General features: G+C 51.0%; 1 protein-coding gene across 1 annotated transcript in view; it reads right to left on the reverse strand.

Moving 5' to 3' along the window:
* Stpg1 (sperm tail PG-rich repeat containing 1) overlaps positions 1 to 20832 on the reverse strand; it is a 34429-nt gene that overhangs the window by 10462 nt on the left and 3135 nt on the right. Inside the window, exons 4-6 of the mRNA XM_048350520.1 lie at positions 13404 to 13505; positions 7940 to 8110; positions 1277 to 1385 (exon numbers count right to left, since the gene is read on the reverse strand). Of these exons, the coding sequence (XP_048206477.1) occupies positions 1277 to 1385; positions 7940 to 8110; positions 13404 to 13505 (382 nt within the window). The remainder of the gene's footprint in view (positions 1 to 1276; positions 1386 to 7939; positions 8111 to 13403; positions 13506 to 20832) is intronic.

A 20832-nucleotide genomic window follows, 5' to 3' on the forward strand; every position in this document is an offset into this window, starting at 1 on the left:
CAGCATATGCTTAAAGTTTTCATGTCAGAGGTCTACATCACTTACAATATGGGTTTGTAATCTTTCATATATCAATACATTTCACACAACCCTATTTTGTATGTGCCAGAGTGTATATTTGGGGTTTGAAAGTACTGGGTGTGGAGCTGGCTGAGCTGGATTCAGATCTCACTGTGGGACGCTGGGCTGTGATCTGCTTCCTATCAACTGCTTTGCATGTAAAACGGGCCCCACATCATTCGGAGAACATGGAAGGCTCCATGGGGGGGGGGGGGGTGAGGCACTTCTAACTGACAACACCCCCACAGCCCTGGTGCAGAGCAAGGCTGAGCCAGGGGGCCCCCCCGCCCCCCCGCCCACCGCCCCCCCCCCACTCCTGCTTTGTCCCCGAGCTCTGGCCCTATGGCTGGCTGCGGGGCGCACACGTTTCCCAGCTCAGGGCTCAGGGCAGGGCCTCTGGCCAAGCCCTAGGGACTCCAGCCCTGCTCTTCTGTGGAAGCAAACAAGGTGGGGCTGTGCCGGCGGTGATGCAAGGCGGGCGGGTGGCGGAGCCGGGGGCTGAGCCTCTCAATTAGCGCTGTTTTTGTTTCCCAGCCTCAGATTGATCCTCGCAACGCAACGTTAATCTGGATTGAGTGTTTCGATTTTCTCCACACCCCTGTGACAGGCCAGGAGCGGCCGTGCCAGCCAAGGCTCGGGTCCCTGCTGGGGCCACGGCCCTGGGGCGGGCAGGGGTGAGGCGGTCGGGTCTGAGGGCTCGGTGCTTCGGCCCTGGAGGCTGAGCAGCCCAGGCAGGGCCCATCCGTCCCCGGGCCCGGATGCCCGCGGGCACCTGCAGGCTCTGGTCTGCGGTGTCCCGGCCACAGTGACACACTGGCTGCTCGTGGGCACCATGGCAGCCGCCACCTCCTCCTCCAAACACCAGGGCTGAGGGTGTGGGCCTGGGAGGGCCAGGGTGGGGGGCCTGGGTGGAGAGCCTCGCGTGGGGCGACGGGCTGGTCCCCGTCAACCCGGAGGTGTTGTCACCCCATCTATCATCCACATGTGCACGCACACACACGCACACACACGCACACCCTTCAGTAGCCTGGGATGAGGTGTAGAACGTGCACTCTTCAGACTGGGGGGGCTGCTCCCCTACCTGGCTGAGGTTCCCTTGGGGGGACCCCTCAGCGGCTGCCCCTCCTCCACTTCCTCTTGGTCTTTCTCCTTCCTCCCAAAGCCCAGCTCCTTCCACACTCAACAGAAGCCGCGGGGGAGCCTCTGGGCCGCTTACCTGGCGCAGGTCCCCGTCTAGCAACGGGGAAGAATTCTCTTGGTGTTTTTGACATAAACCCTGCTCGGGCAGAGACGTTGTTTCTCTGCCTGCAGCAAGCGATGGAGGCCTGGGGGAGAGAGGGAGAGAAATCACAGAGGGGACTCAGGACAGCCCCCCCCCCCGCCCCCCCCCCCCCGTCTCCATGTCAAGCTGCTTTGGGTGAGTGGCAAGTGAGGGCTAGGAAAAAAATTCACCCATCTTTCTGACATGGGCTGCAAGCATCATGCGGGGGGCAGCGCCTTCGCCACCAACCCAGCTCAAGTCCGGGACGCCCTAGCAAAGGCCCTGCGGGGGCGGGGGGGTTCTGGGGATGTGGCCTAGTGGTAGAGGGCTTGCCCTAGCAAAGGCCCAGAGGCCCCCCCCCCCACCGCCCATGTGGCCGGAGCACAGCACCCAGAAAATAAGCCAAAACGCCCGGCTCCCCTCTGCCAGAGGCCAGGCTGTGTGGCCGAAACCCAGGGTTTTAGATAACCTCTCTGAACCTGAGTTTTCTGTAAAATGGAGCCTGTGCGTCCCCCCGCCGTCCCCCCACCCCGGGCTACAGAGCGGGGACAGATGGGGTGCTTGACAGAAGTCGTGGGCAGGAACATGGGCGTGGGGGGAGGGGGAGGGGCTCCGCACATAGGTAATGCTAGCACACAGATTCTTCTCCTTTTCTTTAGGGTGGTCCTGAGGGTTGAACGGCACTCTGTTTGGACCGCACCTCCACCCCCACTTTTGCTTCGGGTTATGATCAAGGTAAGGTCTTGCTTTATGCCCACGGTCAGCCTGAGCTGTGATCCTCCTGTGCTGTGTCACTAAGGAGCTGGGATGGCAGGCGGGCACCGCAGCACCTGGCCATCGGTTACCATGGAGTCCTGTGAACTTTCCTGCCCAGGCTGCCCTCAAACCATGATCCTCCGATCTCTGCCTCCCAAGTGGCTCGGATTACAGGCGTGAGCTGTTGCTCCTGACCATTTTATTGTCCCACTATTTCTCTTCTTTTCAGTCCTCCCTGACACCCCAACCCACCCCATCCCCCCACGCCCCAGCCCCCAGCTTCATTCCTCAGCTGTTTAAACAGTCCTATCAACCTGGCATCGGGTACACACACAGAGCCTCTGCATTTAAGATTGGGATCAGAGTTGCAAGCGCTTCCTTGTCTCCACTTTTCTAGACTGGCTAGAAATTAAGAATTTTGGCCGGTCCACCCAGTACACATTTGCAAGAACATTGGTCCGATGCACTCAGAGCTCTAAAAATAGTAGGTGGAAGAAAAAAAAAAAAAAAAGAAAACCACCCTGGGATCATTCTTCTGTCCTACGTGAATCATAAATATTTCAAATGCCAACTTGCAGGCGGTCTCCCGTCCTCGTTAGATAACAGATGTAATAAAACATGAGCCCCTTCCCTGGGAGTGTTTACTGAGCAGGTGAAACTATTTCACACAACCAGGAGGGTTTGATTTTTTTTTTTTCTGTGATACTCTTTGGTTTAAAAAAAAAAAAAGTTTCTTGAGAAATGCAGATGGCATTTTGCTTCTGTATTGACAAAGGTAGAGGAATTTCGCTTTCCCAGGGTCCTAGGAGGCAGAGGACGCTGCCTGCAGAGAGTGCAAATAAAGGGGCCAGAGGGGCAGGCTAATTACTAGACTGGAGCCAGGTCGCAGGTAGTAATAACACCGTGTTCTGAGGACGGGGGCCCAGGCGGAGCGCGGCGTCCCAGAGCTCAGAGCAGAGGCAGCGGCAGCGTGGCTAACAGGATTAAGGCCTTTCCACCCCTCGCTGGCTCACTCTGCCCTTGTTCTTCTGCTGGGGGGCAGACAAAACAGGACTCAGGCTTCATTCTTCACCTCTGGGAAAGGGGGTTGGGATTGTGTGTACACTAAAGGCCCAGGGAGATCTGGGGGTAGGGTGTTGCTCCTGGCTGGGGGTGGGGGAAAAGGAAAGGCATAATTAAACAGCAACACATGGTGGCGGGGGGGGGGGGGGGGGGGGGGCGGGAAGTATCCCCAAACAGGTGGGCATGCAGACACTGAAAGGAATCGCACCTGGCTCTTGAAGCAGATTCTGAAGGACTTCTGCTATCTACCCTTGGGTTTCTGCAGTGCTGGGACCTGTTTTCTGATGAACTGGTTACTTTTAGGATCATATTAAAATAATAATGAATTTTTTTTTGGCCAGTCCTAGGCCGTGAACTCAGGGCCTGAGCACTGTCCCTGGCTTCTTTTTGCTCAAGGCTAGCACTCTGCCACTTGAGCCACAGCGCCACTTCTGGCCATTTTCTGTATATGTAGTGCTGAGGAATCGAACCCAGGGCCTCATGTATACGAGGCAAGCACTCTTGCCACTAGGCCATATCCCCAGCCCCAAAATAATAATGAATTTTTAACAAACCCTAACACTAAAATTGATTTATTGGAAGGAGTGCACAATTCTTTTTCTCTTTTTCCCTTTCTCTGTCTTTGTCTTTCCCTCCCTCCTTCCCTCTCCCCTCTTTCTTTTTCTCTTTCTCTCTTTTTCTTTCATTCTTTCTTCCCTTCCATCTCCTTCCTTCCTTCCTTCCTTCCTTCCTTCCTTCCTTCCTTTCTTCCTAGCAATACTGGGTTTGAACTCAGGGCCTCAAACTTGCTTAGCTTTGTTTGGCTGATGCTCTACTACTTGAGCCATGCCCCCAGTCCGGTTCTTTGCTGGTTAATCAGCGATAAGACTCTCACAGATTTTTCTTCCCAGGCTGGCCTCAAATCATGATCCTCCAGATCTCAGCCTTCAGCGTTGGTAGGATTACAAGTAGAAGCCATGGGTGCCAAGTTCACCAGCACAGAGCTCTGTCTTGAGCAGTGGCCATTTCTGAAGGACTGGGGAAAGACCCTCCTCTCTTGCTAGCAGCACCCAGGGCAGACTGCTGCCCGAACACCAGGGCTGCCTTCTAGAGCACACAGAGGGCTGGGAGAAGGCAGGTGGGTCACCAGCTACAGCTCCCTTCCTGCCTGTTTATCACCTGGGGACCCCCCTCACATGGCAGAGGTGCAGTGGCCATGCCCCTTCATTACTGCTTCCTTGGGCCACACCTGTCCTCCTTAGTAGCCCCACTGTCCCCGGGCTGAGTTCCCCAAACCCAATCAAAGCCCACACTTCAGTCACTCGTTCCCCACACAGAAGCTGTGCACCAGCCCCGGGGCTGGAACACAAGGCCTTGTCCTCTCGCTTGGCTTTTCCCGCTCCAGGCTGGTGGCTCTATCACTTGAGCCACACCCCCCACTTCTGGCTTTTCCATGGTTAACTGGAGATGAGAGTCTCACAGAGCTGTCAAAGCCTGTGCTGGCTTTGAACCTCAGTCCTCAAATCTCAGCTTCCTGAGTCTCTAGGATGACCACACCTAAGCTAAAGAGCTGTTTTCAAAAGCGAGCCCCCTCACCCACACTTCCCATCCGCCTCCTGGACTGTCCACCACAGAGAGGACACAGCTCAATCTCTTTCCCTAAGGTCTCCAGGAATATGTCTGCCTGGCCTCCCCTTCTCCTGGCTCCTAATACCCTAGCCATATTTTCTTCAGAGCTAAGCTCTTTCTTGTCCCAGGACCTTTGCACATGCTAGTCCTTCAACTCTTTCCTCAGTCTCAGTCTCTGAGGCTTCTCTACCCACCAAGGACATGGTACTGCCAACCCCTGGTGCCCCCTACAGAAGCCATATCAGATTTCAAACGTTTGTCTCCTTCAGAGCTGACCACAGTTTGTTTGTTTGTTCACTAGTTTTTGTCCAAGTTCCCCACTGGGTAACCTAAGCACTCTCCTGATGGTATTTCCCGGACAGGAAAGCCCACGGGGCCAGGTCGGTGTGACCCTGCTCATCCCTCAGCTTTCCGCCGTGACCAGTGGAGGGCAAACAACAGCGTCCAGCTGGCTGCGTGGGGCCCCCGACTCCTCTCCCATGACAGCGGGAAGCAGATAGCCCACACCATGGATTCTTATGTGTATTAGGGATGATGAATAAAGCAGCACCTAATACCCGAAAAGCATATCACCACCACCATCACCACCCTTGCCATCACCACCACCATCATCATCACCACCATTGTCATCACCACCGTTATCACCACCATCAACACCAACACCATCACTATCACCACCACCATCATCATACATCATCACCACCATCACCATTATAATCATCATCACCATCACCACTATTGTAACCATCAACACTATTATCACCATCCTAATTAGCACCATTACTATCACCACCACCATCATCCTCACCATTATCATCACTACCACCATGCTATCATTATCTTTAGGCTCTGGTTCCCCGGGGAAAGCCTTGTGGATCCAGCCTGCCAGTGTGTGTCACTGATGGCCTGTGGCTATCAGCACCGAAGCACTGCTGGTCAAGATCAAGATGTGCAATAAGTATAAAATATACACTGGATTTAAAGACTCACTGCAAGAATCTTCCTAAAGGCTGGGCACTGATGCTTCACACCTGTACTCCTAGCTATTCAGGAGGCTAAGACCTGAAGATTGCAGTTCAAAAAGTCCCCGTGAGACTCTTATCTCCAATTAACCACTCAAAAATTGGAAGTTTCGGGCTGGGAGTATGGCCTAGTGGTAGAGTGCTTGCCTCGTATACATGAAACCCTGGGTTCAATTCCCCAGCACCGCATATATAGAAAACAACCAGAAGGGGTGATGTGGCTCAGGTGACAGAGTCCTAGCCTTGAGCAAGAAGAAGCCAGGGACAGTGCTCAGGCCCTGAGTCCAAGGCCCAGAACTGGAAAAAAAAAAAAAAAAAAAAGATTTTTTAAAAAAAATTGGAAGTTTCACTGTGGCCCAAGTGGGTAGAGCGCTAGCCTTGAGTTCAAGGACAGTGCCCAGGCCCTGAGTTCAAGCCCCACAATTGACAGAAGAAAAAAAAAAAAAGAAGAATCTTCCTAAAATATCTGATCACTATTACCTTAGATCTATTGTATTAAACATACAGTGAAAACGAATTCCATCTAGGCCTTTTAATTTTGTTTTGTTTTGAACTTTGAGCCCGTGTCTCACACTTAGTCCTGGCTGGCTTCACGCTCTCAGCCCTCCTGCCTCCAACTCCAGGGTGCTAGATTACTTGTTTGTGCAGCGTGCCTGGCTCTCGTTTTTGCTTCTAAATGTGACTCCTAGAAAAATTTAAATTACATACCTGGCTCCAATTATGCTTCCACTGCAACACTGGCCTGGCTGGCACGTATGTGGCCTTGAGCACATTATAGGTGATTTAGCCAACCAGGCTAAAAGTAGGCAGTCTTTGTAGTCAGAAATATCACAAAACAGAGGAAAACAGCTGGGTACCGGTGGCTCCCGCCTGTAATCCTAGCTCCTCAGCAAGCTGAGATCTGAGGATCTAGATTCAAAGCCAGCCTGAACAGGAAATCCATGAGACTCATATCCCCAATTAACTGCCAAAAAGCCGGAAGTGGAGCTGTGGCTCAAGTGGAACAATACTAGCCATGAGTGAAAAGGAAGAATTTTAAAACCAAGTTTGGAACATCCCCACATCTGTAGACAATTCACCTCTTATGCATTTCAGAGTCCTCTGACATTTTTCCTGTCTCGTTAGCTTCTTATAAAAACCCTGTAGGGCAAGTATCACTAATTCCATTTCCTTGTGGCCCGAGGTAACATGACATGCCTAAAGACAGCCCCACCAATCTCCAAGAGAGCAGAGTCCTTTGTCCCAGATACTGTGCTATGCACTCAGCCAGAGCCAGCTTGTTTGCTATTTACATCAACATGACGAGGTGCACATATATCCCCGTTGCACAGATGAATAAACTAAGTCCCGAACATGTTCAGACAGTGTAACAAGTGCCAGGCAGTTAGAGCATGAGACACGGCCCACCCAGCCCTTTCTGCTCAGTGATTACAAAACCATCATAATTAGTAGCACACTGTTGTTTCAAAAACAAAAAAAAAAATGAAGTTTCTCTGAGGCAGAAAAATATAAGTTGATTCTCCCTAGAAGAACCTAAATATATTGGCACGGGGTGGCTCATGCCAGTAAGCCTAGCTACTGGGAAGCCGAGATCTGAGGACTGCAGTTCCAAGCCAGCCCAGGCAGGAAAGGCCAGGAGGCATTTAGTTCCAATGAACCACCAGAAAACCGGAAGTGGACCTGTGGCTCAAAGTGATAGAGAGCTAGCCTTGATCAAAAAGCTCAGGGACAGCGCCCAGGCCCTGAGTTTAAGCTCTAGTAAAGATGCACACACACACACACACACACACACACACACACACACACACACACACACACACAACTGAAAAGGAGCACTGTCTTTAGATAAGGTGCTAAGTACTATACCCATCGTTACAGATGAGGAAACTGTGTCTGGGAGGGGCTGGGACTGGAGAGATTGGCCTGCACGCTGCCCAGGGCATGAGCTTCCTACTGCTCTCCACTGGCCTCTGTTTCTTTCTGGATTCTGCAAATTCCTTTCAAGATTCTCCCCTGGCCTTAGGCATCCATTAAGTCCTCAGTAATTCTCACTGCCTGGCCAGCTATGCTCAGAGGCTGTTTCCCTGCTCCCTACCCCTCCTTCCCTTATTCCCTCTCTTTCAGTAAACTATATTCATTCATTCATTCAATGGACATATGCTGTTCTTACATTGTAGTAGTTTGGTGCAGGAGTTTCAAATTTGAGCACTTTCATGAAGCTTGGCAGTTGGAACATGCTAGAGCAGGAAGTACTGAAGTCTTTCTTCGACACAAACTCCGATGGGAGGGTATATGCATTTGCTGCAGGATACTTAGAAATAATAGTCTTCAGCCTGACACACTGCAAAGGAGGACAGCAAAGGACACGGCGTTATTGCGCCTCATGGCAGGGCGCCAGAGGACAGCTGTCGGAGGGAGGGGCCCCTGAGCCAGGACTGCAGGGACTTTCTTAAAGGTAAGGCTGGAGCGCCTCATACTGATACATGGACCTCGGGCTCTCAGGCTTCGCAAGTTCAGGCCTGCTTTAACTTCTGTAAACTTACCTCAAATTATTCATCTTCTGAAATAATTTTGCAATCAATGCATTTCCACCCAATTACACTTGATCTGGCGGTGGGTGGGTAATTTATTCAAGGGAATTTTTTGTTGTTTTTGTTATTGTTGTTGATCGTGGGGCTTGAACTCATGGCCTAGGTCTGTCCCTGAGCTCTTTTGTTTTTTTTTTTTTTTTTGGTCAATTGTGGGGCTTGAACTCAGGGCCTGGGCACTGTCCCTGAGCTTTTTTGCTCAAGGCTAGTGCTCTACCACTTTGAGCCACAGCTCCACTTCTGGTTTTTGAGAGGTTCATTGGAGATAAGAGTTTCACGGGGATTTTCCTGCCTGGGCTGGCTTTGAACTGTGATCCTCAGAGCTCATCCTCCTGAGTAGCTAGGATTACAGGTGTGAGCCCCCAGCCCCCAGCTCCCTGAGCCACAGCTCCACTTCTGGTTTTCTGGTGGTTAATTGGGGATAAGATTCTCATGGACTTTTCTTTCTGGGCTGGCTTTGAACCATGATGCTCAGATCTCAGCCCTCTGAGTAGCTAGGATTAAAGGCATGAGCTGCCAGTGCCCAGTTGAGGAAATCTTTTAGACTTTCACCCTGACCCCGATCTCTCAACCCAAGCTCTCTCCTGAGGGAAACCTCCCACCTAGTCTCTCAGCTCAACCTCCAGAACAACTTCAAGGCCTGGGGCTGGCCATCCACCCCCACCATATGGCCATTTCCATGAAACTGTACAATGATTATGCTATTTCAACATAACCAACACCATGCTAAACTATGTTGGGGTAAAAGACAAACAGAATCAATGTTTGCCAGATGAATGGGAACAAAAGCCATTGAAACTTGGGGCGATAACATCACCTCGCTCACAGAGAGTGTGGCTGGCACCAGAGCCGGAGAAAACACACAGAAAAATTTCCCATCATGTCCTGGGGTTTCAAGCTTGAGAACATGGCCCTGGATAGGGGTCAGGAGCGAGATGAGCACGGGAGGGGGGCGGGCAGAGAGGGCCTTGACCCCTCGCCCCACTCCACTCTGTGCCCAGTGTCCACAGCTCCTGGGCCTGCTCTGTGGACACCCCTGTGGGGGGCAGGGTATGGAGTCGGGGAGGGCCATAGAAACCTTTTTCCATCATGAAACTTGTGTGAGGGTGTCTGTGTGTGAGTATGTATGCACACCAGTGCTAGGGCTTGAGTTCACTTTTACACTCCAGGCTATTACTCTACTCCTTGACGCATACCTCCACTTCTGGCTTTTTTTTTTTTTTTGGGGGGGGGGGGATTAGTATCTTATGAACTTTCTGTCCTCAAATCTAGATCCTCCAGATCTCAGCCTCCTGAGTAGCTAGGATTACAGGTGGGAGCCACAAGCACCAAGTGCAACTTTGGGCGGGGGGGGGGGGGAGTGGAGAGGGGAAGGGCTTTAAAAATCTATTAATTTAGGGAGGAAATGCTTAACAAAGTTCCCCAGTCGTGGCAGCTCCATGAGGTGTTGTAATAGGATTCCTTTTAGAGGACAGCGAAAGCCAGGCTCGCTCGCTCACCCACCCACACGCCCCACCCCGTTCTCCTGCCAGACCTGTGGTCTCCAGCCTGGCCGCATGCTGGCCACATGTTAACGTCTCTGGGCCCACCCCTGCCACGGACATGGAGGAAAGCCAGCCAAGCCCCCCACCCACCTGCCTCCCTCCGCCTCCTCCCCGAGGAGACACTTGGAAGTTATATTCATGAGGTGCTTTCCATCATTTGGGCTTAGAGACATGACAGGTCCTCTCACAAGGCTGGGTGTAGCTGTACTGGCAGCCATGAGGAAGTTTCGGAGATTTACAGGCCTGGGGAGTTTCTTGGTCAGCCTTGCCCTGTCACTGTAGCCCTCTGACCATGGTGAGCTTTCTCCAGGGCTTTAATTCTCGGAGACGTGGGATCCGGAAGTGGAGAAGGTGCTACATGTGGAAGTCACCAGGGCGGGTGTGGAGAATGGCATTTTCTTCCGGGTCAGAAAGAAAGTAGGCAAGATATGGGGCTCTCCTGCCAGATCTTACCAACCACTTCAGGCCTTTGCCCAAGGATGTAAGAACCCCAGTGTCTAGAGGGAGGGCAGCTCAAGGGCTTCCTGCTTCTGAAGTTGCTACTAATAATTTATGGCAATACTGGAATTTGGACTCAGGGCTTCATACTTACTAGGCAGGCACCATTAAGCCACACTTCTAGCCCTTCTTTGGTGCTGGTTAGTTTGAGATGGGGTCTCACCTTTTGCCAGGCACACACCTGGACTGCCATCCTCCTAGGCATCATGCCTGAGTTGGAATGATGGGCCTGTGTACCATGCCCAACCTCTTTCCTGTAGCTGGACTCTAGTTGCCCTAGCTGGCCTGGAATCACAATCTTCCTTCAACACTGGGGTGACAGGTGCATGGGGCTACACCCAGTTACTGGGAGAGAAGAGTCTGGAGAACTTTTTGCCAGGGCTGACCTGGAACCCACAACTCTCCCAATACCAGTCTCCCAAGTAGCTAGGATTACAGGCCTGAGGCACTAGCATCCATTTGGTTCCCAAACTTTCCTTCCTTCCTCCCTCCCTTCCTTCTTTCTTTCCTTCCTCCCTCCCTCCCTCCCCTTCCCTTCCCTTTCCTTTATTTTCCTTCTGCTTCTTCCTCCTCCTCCTCTTCTCCTGCTCCACTTCTCCTTCCTTCCTTTCTTTCCTTCTTTCTTTCTTTCTTTCTTTCTTTCTTTCTCCTCCTTCTCTTTCCCCTCCCCCTTCCTCTTCCTCCTCCTCCTCTTCTCTTCTTCTTCTTCTTCTTCTTCTTCTTCTTCTTCTTCTTCTTCTTCTTCTTCTTCTTCTTCTTCTTCTTCTTCTCTTCTTCTCCTCCTCTTCTTCATCTTCCTCTTCTTCATCTTTTTCTTTCTTTCCTTCTCCTTCTTCCTCTTCTCCTTCCTCCTCCTCCTCCTCCTCCTCTTCTTCCCCCTCCCCTTCCTCCTCCTCCTCTTCCTTTATTTGCCAATCCTGGGGCTTGAACTCAGGATCTGGGTATTGCTCTTGAGCTTCTTTGTGCTCAAGGCTAGCACTCTACCACTTGAGCCACAGCGCCACTTCTGGCTTTTTCTGGGTAGTTTATTAGAGATTAGAGTCTTACGGTCTTTCCTGCCCCAGCTGGCTTCAAATGGTGATCCTCAGATCTCACCCTCCTGAGTAGCTAGGATCACAAGCGTGAACCACTGCCACCTAGCTGAATTTCCCTTTTTATAAAGACCTAAGAGGCCTGATTAGACTCCACCGTACTCAGATCTCCTGGGTGCCTTTTCCTCAAATGGCCCAGCCGTGTAACTTGGGAAGTGGTGGCACGTCAGGCCTGGCAGGGCAAAAGCCATGCACCCCCTCCAGCCCCTCGTGTCACTGAGAGGAGCAGCGCCATCCATGGGCAAGGTGGTTGGCATGTTTATCACGGTTTGCAGTTCCAGAGTGTTTGACTCACTGCAATTTGCCGGGTGCCTCTGCTTGATGAGGCAACCAGGACAGACGGACGTGCGCAGGGCCACACCGAGACGCCACCGCTGACTCAGGGCTACAGCTCGGGTCTCTTCTCCTGGGCCGCACACTGGGAAGTGACACCTCATTTTCCAGTCACTGCTGGGTGTTTTTCTCTAGCGAGGGGTGAGGGGCGGGGGCAGAGCGTCAGGTTGAGTCCTGTCCATCCTGCGAAGTCACTGTGGGCACATGCAGCCTCGGGTTAACTGCAAAGCCAGTTTGACCTTGAGTATCGACTCTGCCCAAGTCAGCTTCCAATCTTAAATAGTGTATCTGAAATAGTTCATTTGTGTGGTCTTATAATCTCAATTTCAGCTGGGCACTAGTGGCTCACACTTATAATCCTAGCTCCTTAGGAGGCTGAGATATGAAGGTCACGGGTTAAAGACATCCTGCTCTGACAAATCCAAGAGATTCTTAATTCCAACTAACCAGCAAAAGTCAGCATGGAGGTATGGCTCAAGTGGAAATGCCAAGTGAAAGCTCAAGTCCCTCAAGCCCTAGAATTTCAACCAAAAAAAAGTGTATGTGTGTGTGTGTGTGTGTGTGTGTGTGTGTGTGTGTGAATTTCTATGTCAGGCATTGTAGTAAGTCTATTTGGAAGGCTTATTATACTTAAAGAGACAAAGAGGCGCATGTGCTTTGTGACTGCTTGAGTCTGGCTTTGCCGTCCTTCTCTCTTTTCTTCATTTCTTAGTTTGGCTCTTTGCCCTGACTTGCAATTTGCAAATATCCAAGAAAAGGACTACCAGGCTGAGGATATGGCTCAGTGTGACAGTTTTTGCCTAGCATGCTGAAAGCCCTGGGTTCTTATTCTGGACACACACACACACACACACACACACACACACCAGGGCCAGGGTCACCTTCTCCTGTAGCTATCTGGTTACTAACATCACTAACAAAGATAAAGCCCCGCAGGGAACAAAGACCACCACTACAATTCAGGTGTAAAGCTTACTTTTCTTTTTGCTTCCATCTTCTTCTCAATCACTTGTACAACCCAATTACACGAGTATAAAAATCATTTTGGAGCTGGGTGTCAGTGGTTCACGCCTGTCATCCTAGCTACTCAGGAGGCTGAGATCTGAGGACCACAGTTTGAAGTCAGCCCAGGCAGGAAAATCTATGAGACTCTTATCTCCAGTTAACCAGCAAAAAACAAAAGTGGAGCTGTGGCTCAAGTGGTAGAGCTCTAGCCTTGAGCAAAAAAGCTGAGGGACAGCACCAGACCCTGAGCTTACGTCCCAGGACTGGAAAAACAAATCATTCTGGGGCTAGGCGTGGGAGAAGATCATGTTGCTGGCCTAATAAGCGGGGTGGACACTGAGTGACCACACCGGGGGTTTGGATGAGCTTCTCTTCTGACCTGGGAAACATGGGGGGTAGGGATGGGGACAATAGCAGGTTGGGGACAATCGCAGCTTAGTGACACAGGGCCCCATTTACCTGCATGAAATGTGTGGTGGAGACTGTGTCTTAATCAGAACCACAGGCCTCGGGAGGGAGCGGCCCCCGATGGCCAACCTGGGAACTACACCCTTATGCAAGAGGAGGGCTCTCACCATGGAGGGAAAAGCACAGGTGCCTTTCTTGGACAGCGAGACGCTGTTGGAGACTGGAGACTGGTGGATGACGTTGTAGAACCCAGGACCCGGGATATCATCCTGGATGGGAAGAGAGGGTGGCATCAGGGATGTGTGCAGTTCCAACGTGCTTCACGCTAAGTCTGAAATCCCATAGCTCGGGCAGGCACCTGTCGTGACACCAGGCGCGGGGGCGGGAACTCCTCCCCCAGCCAAGGGCTGCCAACGAAAGCCCTGGCTCTTTCCACTAGCCCGGCCCGCATACCAGAGCGCTGTTTATTTGTGTCATTAGGAAAATGAGCATAAAAAGTGCGGTTGCCATGCACGCCGGTGTGGCCAGATTGGGCCAGCCAGGCCCTGGGGAAGGGAAGGGTGACGGATGGTATAGGAACCACACCCCACCTGACTCAGCTTCCTTCTCGGCCTCAGAGACAGCAAGGGAGTGTTTCTGTTTATAAAGCAAAATGAAATAACAACCTTTACCCAAATGGGGCCAGCCCACGGGGCCCAAGTGCTTCAGGAGCCAGGACGCTACTCGAGGTGGGGACCGGCAGGAGCTGATCTCCGAGCAACATGCTCCTGCTGCTGCATATATGTTGGGGTTCCTAGTCTTCCCTGGTTAGTTTCTAGGGGGACGATGGTGACAGAAGTTGGTCAACAGTGGCATGAAATAATGAGGGTTCTTCACTTGGTGCCAAGCCGAGCCTGTCAAAACATGTCTTCTTTGACCATCCATCACCCAGTGAGGAAGGAAATCACCCCCCTAGTTTAAGTGATGCCCAGAGCTAGAGCCCCCCCCCCAACAACTAGGAAGTCGTGATCCTCAGATTTGCACCCAGGGAGCCAGGTTCTAGAGCTGGCTGACTCCAATCTGTCACCCGGGCATACCCACCAGCTTCCTAAGGGCAGAAAGCAAGCTTGGGGCATTGTCAGTACCTTCCAGAACTTTCCATTCTGGCTGTAGCAGTGAGTCTTCTGGCCATTGCCCCATGGCAGGTGGGATCAGGAGAACCGGGTCCTGTGCTGTGGGTGACCACAGTCCCTGGTGGGCACAAGGGGACCACGGCCTGGCCAGCAGGAAGGCCCAACAGAGCCAGATCCTGGTGTTGTGGGTGCTGATGTCAAGAGCCATGGGGAAATAAGACCTTCCTTCCTTCAAACCTTCCTTCCCCCTTCCCTCCCTCCTTTCCTCCCTTCCTTCCCTTCTTCCTTCCTTCTTGTTTTGTTTTAGTTTTTTTTGCCAGTCCTGGGGCTTGAACTCAGGGCGTGAGCACTGTCCCTGGCTTCTTTTTGCTCAAGGCTAGCACTCTACCACTTAAGCCACAGCGCCACTTTCAGCTTTTTCTATATATGTGGTGCTGAGGAACCGAACCCAGGGCTTCATGTATACAAGGCGAGCACTTTACTATTAGGCCATATTCCCAGCCCCCTTCCTTCCTTCTTCTTTTCCTTCCTTCCTTCCTTCCTTTCTCCTTTCCTCCCTCCATCCCTCCGTCCCTCCCTTCTTCCCTTCCTCTCTTCCTTCCTTCCTTTTTGTTTTTTTGCTAATGCTGAGGTTCGAACTCAGAGCCTTGTACTCACTCAGCTTTTTTTGCTCATTGATGGTGCTCTACCCCCTGGGCCACACCTCCAAGCCCTGCTCTTTTGCTGGTTAATTGAAGATATAGGTCTCGTGGACTTTTCTGCCTGGACTGGTCTCAAGCCATGAGCCTCCAGGTCTCAGTCTCCTGAGCAGCTAGGATTATAGATGTGAGCCAGCAAGCAGCAATTTCTGTGTGCCCACTGTTTCCCGGGCTCTACGCCCAGCACAGTTACATTCACTCAATTTCTTTTGGAGATGAGAAGATGAGGCCAAGGTTGAGGAGACCCAAGGCCATTTCACTAGTAAGTGTCAGAGCTAGAATTCAAACCCAGGCAGCCTGATTACAAAGTCTGCTATTCATCCATCCACTCATTGGAAGTCGTATTGGGGATTGAAGTTGTTTCTCTCTCAGATAAGCTCTTGAACTTTTTGCCCAGGCTGGTCTCAGAGTCCTCATCCTCCCACCTGGCTGGAATTACAGGCGTGTACCACCACACCTGGCCCCAGGGCCTATTCCTAACCACAGAACCAAACTAACAGATGAGATCATATAGGATGAGAGAAAAAAAATATCCCACTGGGTTATGAATCAGGAATTCTGGTCTCGGTGCTGCTACTAGCTATGTGATCTTGAGCAAGTTGTCTGTTTGGGCCTCAGTTGCCTTGCCTGTAAATCCAAAGTGTGGGTCCATGGAACAGCACTGAGCTTCCACAGTCCCTGAGATTAGGGATGACTGTAGCAGGAAAGGTACACCTCTTCTAGGTGTAAACCTTGGACAGAGAAGACCCGCATCTCTACCCTTGGATCTGTTATCACACCCTCAACCCTGCCATTGTTTCACGGGAATTTATGAACACCTGGATGTCTAAGATAATGCCCAGGACCTTGCCTAGTTACAGTAGACTATCAACACTTGGTTTAGTATAAGTATATCCTGTGATATATTTGGGACATACTTAGGCTAAAATAGTTTATCTGGAATTCTAATTCAAATGAACATCATGGTTTTTTTCTTTTTATTTGCTCAATCTGACAACCTTCCTGGGCCCCCACCATATTTTAACTGCCATGCTTCGAAATGACCAGAGTCCAAAGCAAACAGTCGAAGGACCGTCACTCTAAAGACTGCAGGAAGGACATGCTACCTGTTGGCTCTTCATGGGTGCCCAAAGAGGGTTCCTTCAGGCTCAGCAGGCAGCCGGGGAAGGAGCTGTTCAAAGTAAGTTTTGGGAGTGGTCACCTGATGTTGGCTAGGAGAGGAGGATTCACACTGCGGCTACTGGCCAAAGCTACAACCAGGAGCCAGAACTGGGTCACCTTCATGAAATGCCCAAGCGGGAATCTGTGAGGGAGTGGTTGCATGCAGGAGTTGATGGAACTGAATCCAGTAGCTGAATCCCACTGCAGAGGATTCGAACCTGCTCCTGCAGCTTGGGGCAGCATGGGGATGTCTCTTGGAGCGGGCAGTAGAGATCTAGACCTTTCACTTGTGGGATAACAGCTCATGTGACCTGTGTCACGTGACTAGTTGAGTTTAGGCCTCTCAAAGCACATCCCAGAGATCAAGGACCCAGGTTGGGACTGGTGATTCTTGGCTGAGATCCAAATGGAGGTGGGGAATTTGTGTTGGTTAGAGCTCGTGGCCAGCTCCTATGGGCTCCCAGCTGGGCAGGCCGCCTCGTAGCCTCCATGAAATGAATAGCTGTATATAAAGCCTGGTGGCCACTGTCTTCCTTCCTTCTCATACAGACTACATTGCGTGCAACAGCCTCCATGGAGCCAGGAACACTCACGACCTCGCCACATAGGTGAAGATCTTCAGAATGAGCCTCCCCCCCAGGCGTAGGCCACCTGGTGCCATTTGGATCAATTGCACTCTGAGAGCTTATCAGAAGGATTCGCGTCCTGGGTGGAACAATGACCCATAGTCACCCCTCCTTGTGACAGGCTGGAAGTTGTAAGAAGGAAGAGGGGAAGGCCTTGACAGGCCAGGCGGCAGTGGCTCACACCTGTAATCCTAGCTACTCAGGAAGCTGAGATCCAAGGACTGAGATTTCAAACCAGCCCAGACAGGAAAGTCTGTCAAACCCCTGTCTTCAATGACCCACCCAAAAAGCTAGAGTGGGGGCTGTGGTTCAAACGGTAGAGCACCAGCCTTGAGTGAAAAAGCTAAAGGATAGCACCGAGGCCCTGAGTTCAAGCCCCAGTGATGGCACAGAAAGGGGAGAGGAGCTTGACCACTTCACCCCAGATCCCACCCAGAGGCTAGGGGAGACTTCACACAGCACAGCCTGGAGCCAGGCTCAGCTTCAGACATACTCATTTTTTCCCTGATTCCGAGATGTTGCCAGTCTTTTCATGTGTATCAAATCACTGGTTCACTGAAACATTTTTCCTATGAGCAGGTTCTTCCTCTTGCTTTAGTCTTAGGGTGTCAAGAGCAGGCACCCACCCACCCCAGTGACTTCTTCAGCCCTACGTAGCTTTGCTTCAGGGTAACCATGGTCCCCAAAGTGATGGGAGCCCCGGCCACAAGGCAAGAGGGGCAGCAGTGCCCCCCGGGGCTCATTATCCCTATCATTCACCATGAGGCGAGGCAAGAGCCCCTTGGGTTCAACCATCTGAGACAGAGCCAGGAACAGGAAGCAGAGACGGAGGGAGAGGGAGACCGCACTTCCAGGGAGAGAGGAGGAGAGGGAAGTAAGGAGACTGTGGCGATGGCAGAGGCAAATGGGGACCAGGTCTTTCCCCACTGTTGGCCTTTTGAAGTCAAAAATACAATCAGCTCAGCAGACAGAGCAGCACCGTGAATGCAAAGCAGGCCTGCCCTCCTGGGAGAGCAGCAGTGAGACGAGTTCTCAGGGTCCCCCTCTTTCTTTCATGTGGCTTCAGCTTCTCAGCAGCCCCAGGAGCTCTCTAAGTGGGACATGGGTGAACATTCAGCTCCATAGGCAGCCATGGGCCACCGTGGTGTGCCAGCACCCCTGCTGGGGGGGGGGGACACGGGGCACAGCCTCTCAGCTGCTCAGGAAGGGGATGACGGAGCTGTATCAAAACTGTGGGAGAAGGACTAGGAATGTGGCTTAGCGGTAGAGTGCTTTGTCAAGCGTGCATGAAGCCCTGGGTCTGATTCCTCAGCACCACATAAACAGAAAAGGCCAGAAGTGGCGCTGTGGCCCAAGTGGTAGAGTGCTAGCCTTGAGCAAAAGAAGCTCAGTGACAGTGCCCTGTCCCTGAGTTCAAGCCCCAGGACTGGCAAAAAGATAATAAAAAAATAAAATAAACAATTGTGAGGGACACACAAGGAGCTATAGCTCATGGTCACTCCGATGTGCTGGACTTTGGAGGATAGATTACTCCACCAGAGTTGGAAGAAATACACTTAGGATCTTCTCATTGTCTAGCAAAGGCCTGGCTAGGCTGACGCTGCCATTTTGAAGAGGAAAAAGATGCAAAGGCACCACACACCGTGGTCCTTAGGGCCATACACAGCTTGGGAGACAAGTGACCACAACTCAGGGTGACATGGGGACAGAAACTGGGAGGTGGAGAGACAATGTCCAGCAGCCTAGGGGGTTGTGCCCTGTCCCTCATCATGAAGGCAAAGTAACCCACAGACTGGTAAATAACTATCTAATTCTTATATAGAATGCATATGTCATTATATGCATTCTATATAATAATTGTATATAGTTTATATATACCTTTAGGGAAATATTTTTCCTTCTAGCAGCCCAAGTTGCCAGTCCAACCACTGGGCCGTGGGAAGGTGTCCAGCGGCACAGGTGAGCCTGCCTGGCATTGGCCATGTGGATCACTGCGACAGGGCCAAGGGCTTGTGAGGCCTAGGCTTCCAGAAGGGCGGCAAAGGCCTGGAGGTCCAGAGGCTGTTGCTGATTTGTGTTATCTTATGAAATCACCAGGTGATGGCTCTAACTTCTCACAGCTCATCTCCTTCAGGAAAAATGAGAATAATGAGCATGGAAAAAGGCCTCGTTTCCCTGCCTTTCTGGCTTGCGGGGACCTTGGAAGTGATACCATGTAAATCTGAGGTTTCCGATGAGGAAACCCGAACACAGATTCTCAGAGACAGAATAGGACACTCTGTGAGTCCCAACATCCCTTCCATGAAATTCCACTCCTGAAAAAAAAAATTCAGGGGCTGGTAATGTGGCTTAGCAGTAGAGTGCTTGCCTAGCATGCACGAAGCCCTGGGTTCGATTCCTCAGCACCACATACACAGAAAAAGCCAGAAGTGGCTCTATGGCTCAAGAGGTAGAGTGCTAGCTTTGAACCAAAAGAAGCCAGGAACAGTGCTCAGGCCCTGAGTCTGGGCCCCAGGACTGAAAAAAAAAAAATCAACAGAATCCTTTTAAATATTTAGATGAAGGCTTTTCTCATTCTCAAAGGAATGTAAGCACATTAAAAAAAATTGGAATCAAACTTCTAAACAATTTCTCTCTCTTTCTTTGATGGTGCCTGTAGATACGGCTGGCTGCCACCCGGGCTCCTTTGGGGAGGGGAAAATGTTAGTATCTCAAATGCCAACTTTCAGTTTCTGGACCTGAGTCTCCAGAATGGAACTGGGTCTGCTTTGCCTGGGCTGGTGTGGCTTTGTGGGTCACAAAGGCAGGTGTGGCACGGTGTGAGGAGAGTACAAGATTTACAGAGAGCTAAGCCTGGGTTGAGGTCTGATTCTTGGCATGTTGATTCAGCAGTGATTTATTTAGAGCCTCTTCTGTGGCAAAGCCTGCTGTTAGGTGACAGTGGGTGGGCCACTTAAAAGTGTCCCTAAGCCTCCATTTCCTCTTCTGATGCATTTGGACAATGAATTCTTCCTCTTTGCATAGTTCAATCTACAAAGGTTTGGCACCGAGTGTTGGGGTGGGGGGGGAATCAATCAGTAAGTGGCAACTGCAAATGCTCTTCTTTTGATTGGAAGCTGGGCTGTGGAGACTCTGAAGGCAGAAAGCAGCTTAGCATTAAATTGATAAAGACATGAAAAACGCAGGGAGGAAATGGGAAGAGGCATCCTCCATTGTGCATTCCTGCCCCCAGGTAGGCAGCAGGTCCAGGGGGTGGAGGGGAGCTGCCAAAGCCTCCATCATCACACCTCAGCTCTGCTCAGAAGCCTCTGCCGCTGCCCAAGGTGGAAGGGTGACAGCCCTTTGTCAAATGCAGTAAAAGGGAACTGAGACAGTCACAGCTCCAAAGGAGGGCTGCTCTCCAGGACTTACTTAAACCAAGGATGAAAATTTTAGACTCTAAAGACGCCAGCAGGTTGCTTCTGCCCCCTGCTGGCGAGAGAGGAGGTCAGACCCCAGAGATTGCAAATTCCATTAAGACCTGGCAAGGGCCTTTGTGGATCAGAAGGGAACATGGGCAGCTCCGAGATCTGAGGAAGGAGGGGTGGGTGGAGAGAATACAAACAAGAGCACTAAGGCATTGCTCAAGGAAGTCTTTCCAAAAGTTAGAGGGTGGGCCTCATAAATTTATTAGCTCTCTTTCCTTTGTATTATTTGAAGAAATCAGGTTAATTCAATCTTGTGCTGCAAGAATTACCTTCTACTTAATACATATAGAATTGGGAGATTTTACATTTTGATTATCTTATATATTTTTATATTTAAAGTATATTATATATTATACATACTATATTGTTATAGATACAGACAGACTTTTTTTTTTTTTTACCTTGTGGTATGTGAGTATATGTTTGTAATCTCTGCAGTTAGGAGACTGAGGCAGGAAGAATTTGAATGTGAGGGCAGCCTGGGCCACATAGAGAATCCATCTCAATATATAAACACACACACAGAGTATTT

The sequence above is a fragment of the Perognathus longimembris genome, chromosome 7 (genome assembly GCF_023159225.1).
Source record: "Perognathus longimembris pacificus isolate PPM17 chromosome 7, ASM2315922v1, whole genome shotgun sequence".
NCBI lineage: Eukaryota > Metazoa > Chordata > Mammalia > Rodentia > Heteromyidae > Perognathus > Perognathus longimembris.